At 39.1% G+C, this 17138-nt stretch overlaps 1 protein-coding gene across 1 annotated transcript in view; it reads left to right on the top strand.

Moving 5' to 3' along the window:
- Nucleotides 1-1109: 1109 nt before the first annotated feature.
- CFAP61 (cilia and flagella associated protein 61) overlaps nt 1110-17138 on the top strand; it is a 118538-nt gene continuing 102509 nt past the window's right edge. Inside the window, exons 1-7 of the mRNA XM_054195833.1 lie at nt 1110-1285; nt 2383-2533; nt 5221-5297; nt 6244-6311; nt 7542-7668; nt 13920-14052; nt 15374-15527. Coding sequence (XP_054051808.1) covers nt 1110-1285; nt 2383-2533; nt 5221-5297; nt 6244-6311; nt 7542-7668; nt 13920-14052; nt 15374-15527 — 886 coding nt within the window. The remainder of the gene's footprint in view (nt 1286-2382; nt 2534-5220; nt 5298-6243; nt 6312-7541; nt 7669-13919; nt 14053-15373; nt 15528-17138) is intronic.

The raw sequence follows: 17138 nt of genomic DNA, 5'->3' as shown, positions 1-17138 counted from the left end.
TTTGCTGCAGGTTGGTGCTGGGACCTCTTTGCAAACATATGTTTCTGTGACTGAGACCTGTGGTGTTACCTATAACAATATTTTGACTGTGTGTGAAAGATGTAGCAGTATACATAACTCTTTCTGTAGTTAAAAGGTATAAAATTAGGGGTTTCCCTTGTTACACCATTTTTGTTGGGATTTGTAGGGCCTAAAAACTGGGCATCACATCTGGGTTTGGAGACAACGTCAGAAATGGCTACTGTGTTTGGTAGATTGGTAAAAGTGTTCTGCTTTTCTAGGTATGTTGGTTATTTAGGCTTTTTTGGGTTAGTAAGGCTATATGTTGCACAAGTGTATTCCAGAAATTGCAGAAAATTGTTGTGGTTGGTCAATTTGTGTGGTCAATAATGCATAATTCTTGATTATATCAGAACAGGCTACAATATGGAGTAGCAACACAGCTAAAAAATAAATGAACTGTTAATTGATAGTCACAGATGGTCTGAATGTCTGTTGCCCCTATATGTTCTGAAATTGCTAGGCGTGTCAATAAATCAAATGGGCCTGGCAAATTCTGTGAATGTGGAACCACAAAAATGTTTTTCTTCTGGGCAGGGAAGCTATAGAGCCTTCAACTCCTCCTGAAATTAAAGCAGCGCTGTGGACCTAAAAAGAAATTTGAGGAGCTGTTTTGAGCAAAAAACACTTACCTCACCTGAAACTGCTGTTCAATGTTACCAGAGCATTCTTATCCTGATTGTTTGCAGCTGATCCTCCCAACGCTGTAGATTTACATTTGAAATTATTAGTGGGGGGCACTGCTCTGATAGATAGCATGCAAATGCCTGTAAATGAATAAATGTAAAAGCAATTTATACCCTATTAAAAACATTTATTTCCTGTGTAGCGTGTAGAATACATACAATAGAGATGATTGCCTGCTGTATTTCTACTTGTGCACTGTTTGCATGCTGTATTTATGTGCAGGCAGTATGTCATCTTGCAAAGGTCTACAGGAACTAGGCACTTAAATCGATCCAAATTGCACTTCTTCACAGTTTACATAAAAATCCATTTCAAGTAACTATGTTGAACAATGGATTGTAGGGGGATCTGCCAGAACAGCAATGTTTTCTTTCTTTCTTGTTGCAGTCTGTAAGATGACTACAATAACTTCTTCAAGAGGAAATACAGAAGTGGTCAGTGCCAGAAGAACAGAATCACATGATGTTTCAGATATTATAGGCCTCTTCAACTATTTTACAGAAGCAGTTTTTGGAAGGATTGATGTCATGTACCTTTTGTAAGTAACAGTATTTTAGGGATACTATATTACCTTTCTTGCAGGAATCTTCAAGAAATTATGTTACATTTAAAATGGCAGAAAACACGATGAGCCTTTTCATGGTGTGGCATGATGGATGGCTCTTTGTGCTATTCACAAAAAGGGAAAGAAAATCTGCTTCCATCTCTTCTCTGTGTCACGTACACGTGACTTTGTGCCAACTTGGATCACTGCTGCCAGTATGGTCGACAAGACTTCAGAAGAAGTACTTTTGAATAAGATACCTGATGAAACCATCAGATTCCAATGTCTGTTGTCTGCTCCAGCTAACAGAATCCTTTTGCCTGTTGGAGAGTGGTAGAAGTAGAGGGACAGGGACTAAGGTTTTTAATCACTGTGTGGCTGTGACTGTTCTGCTTTTTTGTCTGTGTATGTCTAAATCTTTTCCTTCTCTTCCGATTTCCCCTTAACGGAAGGAATTATTTATTTTTTGCCTCTCATTAGTCTACCTTGGGAGACAGACTCTGCCTACCATAGAATATGTTTTCAATGTGCCTCTTTTTCATGTCCCCAAGATACCTAATATCCTGCATTGACATCTGTATCCTAGCTGCTTGCATCGCAATGTCCTTAGCAGAAATGGGTAGTTGTAGGAGTCTTTTGTTACAATATCTTCATCACTGGAGATAGTGATGAACCTTCTGTGCTTCATCTTTCTGTGCGGTGATGAACAGCAGAGACAGACTGTGTCAAATGCTGATGGGTCACTTAGGTTTTCTTCCACTTCACTTAATGGCAAGTGTCTTGGATACCGGCTATTTGGGCTAAAAATATAGATGAAGAAACATGCAAAGAAGAGGGAGCATTTAAGTCTTGCATATCAAATTCATATTGAGGGTTTGAGAAGTCATGTGAATTGTTATAATGTCAGAATACAGTAAACAAATATTTGGAATTGAAACAATATGTCGAGTTAGGATGTGGGTAATGAAGTTTTATTGAGACCTGATCCTGGGAGCACTTTTGAACATGGTTAATTTTGCTATTCTGACACGCTTGGTAACTTTTCTTTGTGTAGTTTCTTCAACTTCTTCAAAATTAAACTCTTTTCACAGAGAAAAATCTAATCTTGCTTTGACACTCTGCAATGAGAAGAATGAGGTTATAGGCCATGCTGCTTTTCTGGACTATCCAAATTGGAATGTCACTGATCAGTCTGATTGGGAATCATTCTTACGTGAAAACTACATTAACAATAAATGCACTGTAAGTAAATTGTGTGATTTTTAGTTGAGTTTTCATTTAAGGCTTGGGTATTAAAAATATGCATAGGCATCTAAAAATCTATTTTAGGTAGTTTTGAAGCATTCAGGCCGTAGAAGGTGATCATCAGTTTCGTTACTAAGCCCACAGGTGCTCAGAGGTTCATGAGTACCTGTGCTTTTGCCACTACAGTAAGTGAAGGTAACTGTAAGGATGGCAGTTAGGGAATGCAAGACCTTTCTTTGCCAGACACATGCAGAACACGTCTGATGCATTGTGCTAGCATAGTGTGAATCATAGCTGTCACCTATATTTTTGATTCAAAAACTTGTCCAGCTCTAGTGTTATCTAAGAACATTTACTGGGGAGGTAGACTCCTTGCTCTGAGGTCCCTTTCACTGTAAGGGAACTGGAATCCTCATTTCTCACCTTTTGGAATAAAGTTTTGCTATTTTACAGAACTGAATGCAAATTTGATGTCTTCAGAGAAGGAATAAGGGACAGGGAGTGTACCCGTACTTGAAGGATGGTGACTTACACTGGGTGGAGGACCATGCTGACATGAGTGTCTTGGTTTCGAGTAAACTTGTTTGGTGCTGGTGTGGAGATTGCTGCGCTCTGTTCTGTGTGGTGCTAGTTTTCATGCAGGCTCCTTCATCAAGTTTATGAATTACTCTTCAGAATTATGGACTAGAAATAGGCATTTAAAAGTTCAGGATTAAAATGCTGCCCATCATGCTGTCCATCTATGAACTAGATCCTGTGATTGTTGAGGAAAGATGGAAAATGTTAACCATAAACACTCAAAAGCTAGGCAGTGCGTGCCAGAATAAGGTATTGGTAGTACTGAAATTCTCTCTAGACAGTTTGTTCATCAGTTTTTCAATGTTGTTCTGGGTGACGTTAAGCAAGGGCTTGCAGAAAAACTGACAAATACAGCAATTGTATTTGAAAATGCTGTGTGTGCCATTAAAAGAAACAAAATTATTACAGCCAAAGGGAGTATAGGAAAAAAAACACCCACCATGTAATTTTCTTGTAATCTGTTTTCTTTGTCACTTGAACAGTACTTTGTGTACAGGCATATTGCAGGCACAACCACTTCATTCACTGTGCAGCTGCAGCTGCTCCTGTTGGGTTATGCTGTGCTGTCAGTTCTGCAAGTGCTTCCTCAGGCACCCTACTTGACAATCTCTTGCAGCAAAGCTGCAGCTGACTTCGGAGTGCAGGGCATACAAAGAGAAAAGACCAAAAAAAAAAAAAGATAACTTGAGCATGTTAGGAATTACTACTCATAAACAGCAGTGAAAGGTACTTTGGAATGTTGACAAGGAGCAGAACAGCTCTTCTTTTTCTAGAATGGAGATTATTTTCTGAAATATGTACAGAAGATTCAGTATGTGTTTTATGCTTCTGCACGGACAAAACAACTGAACCTATTCCGAGTTATAACTAGGGGAGATACCGTTGGTTAACTGCAGGTTAAATCCATGCAGATGTGCTTTACAAAACTGAGATCTTCTGAAAATAGGATTTCGTAAAGGTCTAGTTGACAAGTGTTTATCCTAGAGTACAGAAATGATAAAATAGCTTAAAGGTCTTAACTAGGAATTGACTTGTGCAGAATTTAATTAGTGAAGATGCTTTACAGGATTGCCTGGTTACCATCACTATTCAGAAACAGTTACAGGCCAAATCTTGCCTCCTCTTGGACCTCAAGAACAAAACATTCTTTTTTTCCTCCTTCTTCCCTTTTCTTCTGCGTTTAAAGAACAAAAATGAAACGTCTGATTTTTTTTATTTTTTTTATTTTTTTTTTTTTTTTTTAGAAATGGCTTTTGGTGTTTATTCATTACAATAGCCTGTTGTCTTTGTGCTGGTCCATATACTGCAACCTCTATTAAAATCATTCTTGCTCTAAAATTGCTGAAATTTATTGGTGACTCTAGCTATGATGTTTTAGTTGAATATTAAACTATTTAGAAGACCTTAAGTTTTCCCATTTAAAATATTTTTTTTGTAGAAATGTTTCATCTACAGGTAGACCTTCATTGGCCCAGCACTTGGAATTAACAGGCAGGAGAAAACAGCTGAATTAATAGCCCTTTCCATTCCATCACAAGGGTCTTCCTTTGCTAGTGTTTTCTAGGTTAACTGGAGGCATATAGGATAGAGTTGTCTTTTAGTCTGCCCTGTTTCTGCCTGGATATTTAAATGTAATCTTAAGACTTTGTAATTTTTCTTACTTCTTTTAAAGAAAAAACATTTTAGGAGTATGAGAGGTATGTGAGCTTTTTTGTAAACTTAGAAATAATGTCTTTATCAGCCAAATGTTAAATTAAATGTTGTTAAGATTTAGTTGTTAATTGTTGTGGTTAAATTAAAATGCTGTTAGTCTGGAATTAATATTGTTAAATATGAAACGATTTATGCATATTGTAGTCAAACAATAGTAAGCTTGAGTGTAAATCAAAAATATTACAGAAGCACAAATTGTGATATTAGGAAAAAAAAAAAAGTCCTTTAATCACATAACTTTATCCACATGCTTTGAAGTTACTTATCTATGTGAAGCTACTCGTTTTGAGCATAGATCATATATATTGGAAATAAATGTTCAGACTAATACTTGGGTTGACTTAACAAATATTAGCTGCATGGTGTTTAGATTTTCATTCCTCAATTTGTAGCCTTTGAACGCATTGTTCATGCATCTTTTTGTGGCAAAAGAAGACTATGCAGCTGGATGTTCCCAAGAAATTTTTAGGTGAGTTCATATGTAACTTTCTGTACTGAAGCATGTGCGCTCTTCTACCATCATTTGTAGAGGCTATGGAATTTAAAAATGCCTTAAGGTAATCACTGGATCAAAATTAAATAGCTCTCTAAACTGTCTCGGAAGGTAATAAAACATAACCTTGTATTAATCAAATCTGCGCTGTTGGCTTTGAAACCAAGCTGTTACAGTTCCAAGTACGCTTCCCAAACAGTGTTGATGTTTAGCTGTATCTTTGCAGTAATTTTCCACAGAAATAGTACTGCATTTGCAAGGCAGATTGATTTCCTTTTCCTAAATTTCCACTTGTAAAAATCAAAGTGCATGACTGAGCAGGAAGCTTAAAAAGCTGTAGATATTTCTGGAATACACTTGTTACCAGGTAATCTATTGGTAGTTCGGTAGCTACAGATTACATGGTAAGGCTGCAAAACAATACAGTACAAACAGCACAATATATTACTGTGTTAGCTCAGTACTCAAATATAACTATCGCTCAGATTATTTGGTATACTCAATCTACTTACATCAGCAGTGAATTGCACTTGATGCTGTTGCTGTTGAATTTACAGTTACATTGTCATGTCAAGCCAGCTCATCCAGATGCCAGGTCAGAGATCTGCCAGCAGAGATCTGGCATCTTTAATTTTTTCACCACTGGGGAACTGATATAAGAAGGAGGATGTTTGAAATCTAAGGATTAGGAAATTAAGAGAGAAATAAGGTAGGGGGGAAAAAAAAACAGTAAAAAAAAATGCTCAGATTAATTTCACAAGATCTTATTTGTCATAAATGTTTTCATTTTTGAGCCATGTGGACTCATGAAGGAAGATTAGAGTCACTGGAGAAAAAATTTTGTAAATTAAAAGACTAGCTGCTCTATCTGATTGATGGGTATAATGATGAAAGTCTGAATACAGTTACGTTATTTGTCCAGGAGAGCTTTTATCACAGTACCAGAACTGCATTTTATACTTCTCTTCATACCAGCTGATGAGAATTTAGGTAAGAATTTAATACTATTTTGTTCTTAAAATATGAGCACAATCTCATTATCATTAATATGCACTGTGTTAGTGGGTGCTTTTTTTGTTTGTTTGTTTGTTTGTTTTTAAATATTAAGAACAGCTATCACTCTCCAAACATGCATAAAACACAATCTTAAAGTATCCTCTAATGGACATACCTTGTAAAAGAGGTTTATGTGGTTACATGTTTGCTCCAGCAGTCCATTCAGCAGTCTGTCCATTTCCTGCAGTCTTTAAATTTGCCGAAAACGGATAGGATTTCAAACAGGAGTAAAGATCTCAGAAATAAATTCCTACAAGTTTTGTGAAGATTTCTGGTTGAATAGAGTTGAGATTGAAATCAGTGCTTATACTCTGAGAGACAATGACCAATAGGCCACTTGGCACATATATATATGTGTATTCACAAGCATACACATACCTAAATTCATATATGTCAGCCAGGCATTTTGCCCATACATCAAAACCAGTCACATCAGGTACTTTCTCTTACTTAGACAAGAGAGTACAACATGGGGAGAGGATGCTTTGGCAAGGGTTGGAAGGGATGCTGGAGACGTGGAAGGAAACTAGGATCATTTCTTTTAGAGCAGAGGTACAAAGACGGAGAACACACATCTTAATCAGAGAACAGCACCTGACTTGGAATTTCAGTCCTGAATTCAGGCTAATAAACCAGGCATCTACTTAATGACTGGTTTTTGCTTGGAGCTTTCCTTGAAGTGAACTGGAACCTTTTCTGATATGCCATTTTCTAGACATCTCAGTTCCAGTCATGCTAAAAAACTCCCTAGTGGTGTGTCAACTGCAGAAGACAGTACCTGAATAAAGGCTTTTGTCAAACCCACCCTAGCAACAAACATCAGCATAACAGTCCTGAAAAAGAGGTTCTCCAGTGGCATATAGGCATATTGGCTATAAGACTAATATTTCTATAGGGATTTGATCCTCCCGTTTTCTGATTGCTTTGAAGCTTATTCATGTTTGGAGTGCTGGATTAATTTACAGATTAATCCAGTAACAAATCTTCCACATGCTTACACTACTGCCATGTCAGTTTCATTGCTTAACTTAAAAGACTTAGAGCATTATGCCATCTGTAGTTTAAGTTCAAAACTCCATTTTCCTCAAACGGTTTTGCTGATGATTTAAAAGGTTAAATAATTAAGTTTCTCTGCTGCTCCTAATAGTTTTTTGTTTTTCACAGAGCCAGACATGGGAAATGTCTTTGAAAAGATGATGACCGCTCCAGGTTCAGTAGTGGATAAAAACTTTACCTTGCTTGTGTGCCCCAGACATTGGTATCACCCACAGCTGTACATTCGCAAAGCAAGGTAATGCAGATTCTCCCTTGTACTTTTATGAGCAGATCTGCCTGGGTTAACTTGAAGAATTTTCTTTTTTTGGTTTACAGCATCAGTATCTTAAACTGCTGTGATTTTCTGTGATAACCTAATAAGTAATTCTGTGATTATGCTGTTTTTATTCTACTTTGTCACAAGAGCAGTTGGGGGTTTTTTGTAAAACTAGGTTGCTATCTATAGGAAGAACACATTTTTTGTTGATGATGATTATTCTGTGAGTCGTCTGGCTTAATTGCATTGCTGTGTATTTTAGTCAGTGCATAGAGTTTCCAGGTCTCTTTGAGCATGTTCCAACTTATTTTTCATTTTCTCTTGTTGTGTTCTATTCTGACCAGTTGAGCAAACTCTAAATAGGAAGGCCTATTATCTAAAATAATTAAATAATAGCAGAGAATCCCTAGTTCCAATAGTCCTTCAGATACGGAGAGTAATCCTCTTTTTGTCTTTTCCACAGTTTTTTCTGCAAAAGCACTTCATACATTCACTCTCCCCGTGTTTTGGGGAGCAGGCCTCCTCAGTGTTGCTGAGAGAGAATCAGAGAATAATGGGGTAACCCTTTTCCTTCCATCATGTTGTCTGTTTCAATGGGTGCAGTTTGGAGCAAAGACTTTATGACACGCTCATGCAATGTGCCTTTAACACGGCCTTGCTGTTGTTTGGGGATTCCAGTCATAAATGTCATTTAAAAAGTTAAACTCTGATTTATTGTTTTCTTCCCTCTCTGCTCAGCTGCATGCAGTGTATACCAGGCAGAGATGCAGGTTTCTCTAGCAGCCTTGCCTATTGATCTCTGCCTGTATATTGATTATTATTACCACTCTGTTTTTTCCTGCCATTTGAATTCTGCTGCCTGTGCCAAATCACAGCTTTCTGGGCTTGTGCCAGTGTTGTGTACAGTAAATGAGAAGTGCAAACTTTCTGTCCCAATGGGGCTTTATGTTTTTCTGTCTAGATTGCTGGACCATATATGCTGTCATGGCTGTGCAGACGCTTCCCCGTAGTGTGGTTGAAATATAACTAGTATCTATCGCCTTTTGGTTCACTTGTTTTCCTCTTCACAGTGGGAAGAGTACGTGTAGGGTAATGTTTTATGAAGTAATAATTTTATTTTATTCTGATTCGTTCTGGAGTTGCTTTTGTTAATGCTAAATGTAAGCGTTGCTCTGTGGTTACGTAGCAGGATTATGATTAAATAATTTTTTAGGGATGAGCACATGGCTGGGACACTGTATCATACGATACCGAGGTGTGTGTGGGTCCGGATCAACCAGTGCTAACAGATGGTAACGCCACATTAGGCATATCTCTCTGCCTGGTAAATCCACACCTGTTTGTTTATGGGTTAATTCATTCTGACATCTCGGACTGGATTCTGACAGAAGCCCGTCTCTCGGGGAGATGTTTTACACATATTTAATTTTACCAAATAGGCCTGAAACAAATCTGCAGATTGTGCTCTTTATCGTATAGTTTTAGCCAACGTTTGCAATATCCTGTCGCTCGACATTTGAGCATTTTAAGAAAAAGGACAGAGGCCTGACCTTGACCACTTCACACCATCCTGATATAGGTCTGGATATTTCAATATGTTACACAATTATTTGCATGCTAAATTGATCTACAACTTTTAGGCTTCTTATGAGTTGTCTACCATCTATCAGTAAGTGAATGAACCTTCATACTGAGAAGTTATCAGTGGGTGAATTAATTACTGAGGATTTAAAGTTTTTCCATATGTCTGTTTTTTATTTAATTTGAATCAATTCTTTCTTTTGATGGCCATTGGATATTATCAATAGAAATATTTTTGACACGACTTGAAATGTCATGTAGGCCATACCGATATTCCACATAAGAGACACCATCTTGCCTGGGACTTCTGTAGTTTGTTATGAATACTAAAATTATTTACTCTAGTTTGTTTGGGGTTTTTTTTATTGTTATTAGAAAACTAACTAGGAAACTTTTTTCTCTTAAATTGCACAGGATCTGGTGATACAAAATTCATACTTTAATATTGTCTATCAAGAGATTGTCTGAATAAGCTAAATTATGTTTGCAGTAGATACTTTGCCTTTCCTTTTCCTCTGTATTCACCTTTGTACTTTGCTGGCATCCATAGTAACGTTCAGTGGAGCCCTTTAGAGACTTATCATGAAAGTTGTCCCCAGCCACCTGCCTAGCAACATGTTCTGGGTCAATGATAGGAGATTAGGGTAATCTCCGTTCCCTCTTCCCTTGCTTATGGATGGGGGGAAAAAGAAGCTGTAAACTGATACTTTGCTTAACCATTAATTTTGAAGTTATTCTCCAGCTGACCTTTATAATGTGAAATAAATCGGTAGTGTGCCAGAACGCAGTCCACTAAGCTTTTATATTTAAGTTTCTTGCTGATTTCTCATCTTTAGATCCTGTCATTCTTGGGTTTGTACCGTATATGTGAGAGCTCACAAACTTGCAGCTCTGTGGAATGCCTTTATCGTGCTTGTTCTCACAGCCTAGACATTTTGTAGTGTTTTTAATATAAAAATCTATTGGGTTTTTGTTTGTTGTTTTTTCTTTCTTTTTTTAAAGACTATGGTGCTAGTGGTGAACTGCAGAAATCAGAAATAGTTCTGTTCCTACAGTTTCTAGTGTGCAGGGAGATGAACGGGCTTATGTGGAGCCCCGCTATCATGAGGTCAGTCTCTCTAGATACCACGAGCCAGCAGAATTGCTCTCCTCATCTTCATGTGCGGCCTTGCGTCGTGTTTTAGAGAGCAGAACGCTCTGAGGGACTCGGAGCAATCAGCAACCCATTCCGCTTGGAGGTGGGGTGTGTATATTACCTACCCAAGTCAAACAATAGGTTTCAATTAGAGTACTGTCTCATTCCTTTAGCCCTAAATTAGTTTGGTTTGTTTGAGGCTTCATAACACGTTATCAGATTTGCTATACAAATTAATTGTGTTGAAGTAGTGAAGGTCTGGTAATAGAAAACCTTATTGCAGCTTTTCCCTTGAGATACTGCCTGCAAAGAAGAGGAAGACTACTATTTTGCTATATTGTAATTCACATTCTTTATATATTAAATCTTTACAGGGTTTCATTGTTCTTGGAACTTCATTTTAGTTGCATCTTTTGAATTAATTCTACAGAAAAGTGATTGATGGTGTGTTATACTTTCCGTACTTTTTTCTTTTTGTATGCAATTTATTACAATGAAGACTTAAACAGCGACAAAGAATGAAAGTGTGGGGCCTGGAAATTTGTCACCCCTCGCAGCTGTTTTTGGCTTTGAGTGCTCAGTGATGATATTAATTTCTATTGCTTTCTCAAGCTGGCTTTCTTAACTTAAAACGGTATGAAAGAATCTGGCAACTGCCCTTCAGGAAAAGAATTAAGTTATTTAAAACCCCTGGCGGATGGAGTAGCGCTGTGACTCGGGACATCCTGACGGTCCCAAGTTAAGTATTTATTCGCCCCGCTGTTAGTAAGGCGCATGTAAGGGGTGCTCACCCCGGATTGTCCATCCCACCCAGCGGCCCTCTGGGCTGGCCGTGCCATGGAGCACTGAGGGTGGAGGGCTGTTCCCAGCCCTACTGAGCAATGGAATGGGAGCAACGGAAGTCAGAAGAGAGCTTTCAGACAGATGGCCTGAGAATTAGAAAAAAAAAAAAAAGCAGAAACCACCTCAAAATAAAAGGGGGCACCGGCCCCTCGTAGAAAGGTAATCTTATGGAGAAGGTCACATTCCTTCTGATGTGCACAAGCAGCAAAAACCATCTAGATTCCACCTAAATATCGTCCTTCAGTCTTATGCTAGAATCGGTCAGTACTTAGAAACTCAGACCATGTTTGATAAAATTACAAACAGAATTTTTTTGGCCCAGTTGGGTTAACTGTAAGGCTGTAAACAGTGGAAATGAGAATCAGTTTAGTTTGTTTTTCTGAATTGCCGCATATGCAGAACTAAGATTTCCAAATTACAGGTGTAAGTACTTAGATACAAGCACACAGAATCTTGAGCTATAGGAACCTGAAGCAAAACACACGTTTTCTTAAAACTAAGGAAAGTGATAATCATTCCTGATAATTTTCTTCAGAAACGTGTTTGTACAATATGTAACACTTTAAAAAAAAAAAAAAAAAAAAAAAAAAAAGGAGAGAGAACACTTTAAAAATATTTCTTCTATTGACACGTTATTTTAGGGAGATATAGGAAAGGATATCCCAGGAAAGGATAACCAGTAACGGATATATAAAGCCGTTGTATTGCGAAGGATCGGTCACAGCTACGGCAGTGTTGGGACACGGGATTACTAACCCAAAGAACCGCTGCGATCCTTCCCGCTCGCAGCCCGACCGTGCCTCCAAACTCCCCGGGAGCCGCGGCCTTCGCTCCCCGCCCTGCCCGGCCGCCGCGTGTCGGTGGCGGCGGGGGGCCGCTAGGGGGCAGGAGAGGCCCGCCGCCGGCGGGAGCCTGGCGGGGCCGGCCCGCCGCCTGTGGGGAGCGGGCGGTGGGGCAGCACTATTAGCGGGTAAGCGGCGGCGTGCGGCTCGGGGCCGGCCCGCCGCCTGTGGGGAGCGGGCGGTGGGGCAGCGGCGGGTGTGCGGCACGGTCTCTGTGCCGTAGGGGCTGCGGCCCCAGAAGGCAGCAGCGGGTCTTCTTGAGCTGCTGCTTAAGGTGCCGGTCGCAGCTATCCGTGAGGAGAGGGGCCTTTAAAAAAAGTCGAACTCTGTTATAAGTGTTATAACCAAGATGAAGCGTATTCCGAAGAGGCGGGCGCAGGCTGCCATTTGCAGAAGGTGGAGGTGCTGGGCTCACGCTGACGCTCCCAAGGCAGTTGTCCATCGCTGTGGCTGAAGGATGCAACTTCTTGTTTCCAAGGAGCCGATTGTGGGGGTCTCGTTTTCCTTCAGTAAGCGTAAATGTATTCCTAAGCCTGACAAGCGCCTTGTTTACTCTTCTTTATTTAACTCCCCTACCCTGTGGGGCTCCTCTTTCTCCTTACGTGGTTGTGTGTGTGATAACTGTGTGGCAATCTGCTTAGGGCCCTGAGGAGAAAGGGTTTTCTTCACTCCACAGTCCAGTAGTAAAAGTCATTACTTCTGACAGCTCTTTACAGCCCCACTTTTCTCATCACTTTTTTAGTTGCAGAATTGTTGGTTGGACCACTTAATTCTTGCATTTTTCAGGTAGATAAATAAAAACAAGGTTTCATCGTCTTATTGAAAGCAGTTCTGTGTTAGAGCTGGTTTGCCATTGGACTTTATGACATGATCGCAGCACATATGGCTAATGAATTCCTTCATTGCATTGGTAAAAGCACTGAAGCTTCTTGTTAAGATTTACATTGATCCTGGTTAAGAATTAACGTGGGTTGTTTTTTTTTAAGTGGTTTAACGGGAAAGAGTCTCTGTTGCCTGTTTAAATAAAAATCTATGCAGGAGGGGGCCCATATGAATCTAATGCTGAAACTTGGACTGACTGGAAATTGGCTCGGGCAGCTTCTGCGCCGGCAGCATGGAGAACGGACTGGAGTAGCAGAAGCAGTTAAAGCCTTGATGCAGCAGGTTCCCACCTATGCAGAAAGCTTTTCATGAGGCAGAGGGATAGAATAATTGCACTTTGGCCTTTGTATCTTTTTCAATGGTGGAGCATTAACTTGACCTTACAAAGGCATAATGGCTCGATTTCTGCCAGGTGACTCCCACACTGCTGTGTGTAATAACAGTAATCTAGCCAATACTCAGTGCTGTTTCTCCCATACAGAAGGGCACTATTTTCTTTTTTAAAAAAAAATAACTGATTTCCTAAATTGCACTGTTGTTGCTTTTTGAGATCTCTGCCAACTCTAACCAACTGATGATTGGGCTCACTGAATATAATTATTTTAAATGAGGCCTAAAGCCCAGGTCCACCTGGCCTGAGGTGCCTTAGAGAAAATTTTCAACTGGGCTCCCCTCGTATTTTGTTATGGAAAGATAAAGTCTGGATTGCCCAATGGAGTCGCTCAGTTGGGTCGTGATCGCTTTTAGAAGTGGTTCTGTCTGTCTTCTGGTGCTGGGGCTCCCAGTGTGCATTGGGGACGTGTCGTAGGTGAAATTATTTATTTTTGGGTGGAGGCTTTGGGTCAGGTATTTGTAATATTTGTCCACATGCTAGTGGACTAGAACAGAAGTATCAGGACCTGTTAATGGCAGAGCTTTAGGACATTACCTGATCTCTTTTTTTGTAGGTTGGAAGATTATGAGGATCTCATGCCAATCTGGACACATCAGAGTGAGACTCTGAAAGAAACCTATAGTGAATATTTCCGTGCTGATCTCTTAGAATGTCAAGATGAAGAAAATCAGGCTGTTGTTTGTGAGGTCAGTTTGCTATGAGCTCTGGTTTTATATAATCATAACACTAGTGATGTCACATGTGAGTGACAGCTCACATCACAACTCAGCAAATAAAAAGAACAAGCTCACTTTTGGAAGGTAGAATTCATGATCTGCACACACCCAATGTCCTCCACTGCGGATTTTGTGTAGATTCTTTTCAAGTAATTGGAACAGACCATCTTTAAGAAACCATGTTGCCTTTTTATACATTTGTATTACAGATAACCAGTTTTCATTGCTGGTGAAAATTAATATTATATATGAGAACTAGTAGCCAGTAATACTTTCACAGTTAAAAATGCTGTAGATTTTTTCCATCTCCTGGCTCAGGCAGTCAGATTTTTGCTGAACTGAAGACAGAAACCCAGGAATTAATTTAAATAAGAAAGAGGTGGTAATAGTTATCCTGCTGAAAATTCCTGTTAATATTTTCATGTGTTAGTAATTGTGCATGGTATTGTAAGCTGATAAGCAACATAACCTACTTAATTCCAGAAGTCTGCTTTGTATAGCAAATGATTTTATACAACCTTAACATGTAATCACTACCATTGGAAGCCAAATGGGAAACAATAAACCGTTAGTGTAATAGCACATTACAAACGGCTATCTTTATAAATAATACATTTCAATTGTACGTTTGTAGCTCAATATGGTACCAGCAAAAGGTGTTTCAGGCCCTCATAGTTTACGCTTGCTGCTGCAGATTGGAAAGACACCTCCATGCGAACCAAGATAGATGCCAATTTTCCCTGCAGAGAATGAAGCTGGCAACCTCTTTTTGCACATATGGTAGATGGATTGGTTAATCAGCCTCTGCTGAGCCTTGGGCCTAAAATTACATAGCAGCCAGACAACTGCAGCGACCCAGCTTTTGTTCGGTTACGCAAACAAGGCAAACAAACAATCACTTGTTGTTTGAGGGGGGAAAAAATTAAACTTTTTTCTTATTATTTTTATTGGAGTGCTGATAGCCTGATAAAACAGCTATACAAATCCAGCCGCTGAGTTTTCATTATGTGTGTAAAGGAGGCTTTCATTATGTGTATTAAGAAAAAAAAAATTTTTTTGATTGTGCGTTTCACCAGAAAGTTGCATATAGTACTAAAAATTGAAGAGCTTCCTTCCTTAAAGATCGTTAACTTTTGCTGAAATAGTTCCTTTATACTTTTCTATTATGCACACCCAGAGATGGAACACTGTAACTTTTATGTTTCAGCAATTTTTTTCTTCAATGTTTTGTCCTGACCTACAGTCACATGCTCAACTTTTACATATGTGTGACATTGCTTTTATATTTCAGGATGGTGATACTGCAGTAGGATTCATGAGCTTATGTTCTCAAGTAAATATTTCCTTGTTTCAAGAGTGTTTTGACTTAGGGCCTTTCCATGGACTCTGTAAACCACATCCTGAAGGTATTCTCAAAATGCCACAGAAGCCAAGCATTCAAGAAGGTATCTATATTCTAAAAATGCTAGATGGATTCATGGTGCGTTTATTTCTAGCTTCTGAGTAGGTTTTGCAAAAGGTTGGAAGAAGATACAGATTTACTAGAAAGAAAACACAAATTAATATATCTGTTCTGGAGATGGTTGCCTGGTATTTTTTAATTCAGGAGAGAAATTTTGATAGCCCTCGTCTCTGACTCAGAAGTGATTGTTGTTTGTGGGGAGCTGGTCTATACTAAGCATGGGATAAACCTATAGGTTTACAGTTTCAGAAAGCTAAAGCATCAGGTATATTTTCTATCAGTTAGATGAAGCTGTACTATTAATTGAAGACTTAATTTTGAAATTTGGTTCTAATGTCTGTTAGTAGCTAAGAAGCTGGTTAACTGTGGCTATTATGTTGTCCCAATAACTTGTGTTGTCTTATTTCTTTGTGATCCAACTTCTTCTCTCTTTGCTTATTATTTGAAGTCTTCTAGGTTACAAGATTTTGGGAGATCGGGGTCTCTTTGTTCTATTTTTATATTGGGCATGATACAATAATGCGTCTACAGCCATCTTACTGCAAATGATGAAAAACAGTAACATGAATGCGTCACCTGTTTGTAGAACAGAAGTGTCATGTAAATGATTTACAGTTGTCGTCTTTATTTTTCAGTGTCAAAGGGCTTTTTGTGCAGAAGGGCAACATTTTGCTATCTACTAATTATCAGTAATAGAATTAAAAGAAACACCATTAGGTTGTTACGTATCTGCTTGTCTGAACACAAAGCAGCAGGCAAAAAAGGCAACTAGGGAGCTACAGAGCAGCCACCAGCTGGTGTGTCAGGGCTGACAGTCATGGAACAGAAAAGGGAAAGAAAAAAAGTCTTATAGCTGCTCCTATGGACTTCCCTTCCCCTGCAAAGAAGCATCTTGCAAATAAGAGATGAAGGAAGCCAGCTGTCTTCTCCCGTATTGTTCTATGCTCCTGGAGCTTCAGGAGCTTATTTTCAAAATAGGTGACAGACATATGTAGAAACGTAAATGAAACTGAAGGGTGAAGAAAGATCAGTCATGATAGTCTCTTCTGAAAACTAGTTGGGACACAATCTTGGGCAGTCTGCTCTAGGTGACCCTGCTTGAGCAGAGGGCTGGACAAGATGACCTCCAGTTCCTTCCAATCTTAACCGTTCTGTGATTGTTAATTGGTTTTGGTAAAACTCTTAGACCCTTCTGTGGGCTTTCCTTGTCCAAGGACTGCAAGCTGTAGGCCCATATTTTGTGGCTAATTCTGCGCTGCTGAGCCTTTTAATGAGTATGTGGTTATAGGTTTTAACAATACAGCCGTAACACATTTTTTAACATTTAGGAAATCTATGAGACTTGTTCTAAATGTGAAAACATAGCATAAACAACTGTTCTACTTGGGTTCTTACATGATTCTCATCGATCTAGCATCTGAGTGCTTTTCAGAAATGTGTTAAGGCAACATGGTTAGCAGTCTCACGTATTTATCTCTCTCTTATTTTTCCTCTCCATTTAAAAACTATGTTAGTTTTGTTGGTTGGTACTAGTTTGGAATCCTGTGTATTTCTTCAAATAAGATTTTTAAAAGTAGTACTGTTCCTCTATCTG

Source organism: Rissa tridactyla, chromosome 3 (genome assembly GCF_028500815.1).
Source record: "Rissa tridactyla isolate bRisTri1 chromosome 3, bRisTri1.patW.cur.20221130, whole genome shotgun sequence".
Taxonomy (NCBI): domain Eukaryota; kingdom Metazoa; phylum Chordata; class Aves; order Charadriiformes; family Laridae; genus Rissa; species Rissa tridactyla.
Note: the sequence above shows the minus strand (reverse complement) of the source record. Positions and strands in the feature narration are given on the sequence as shown.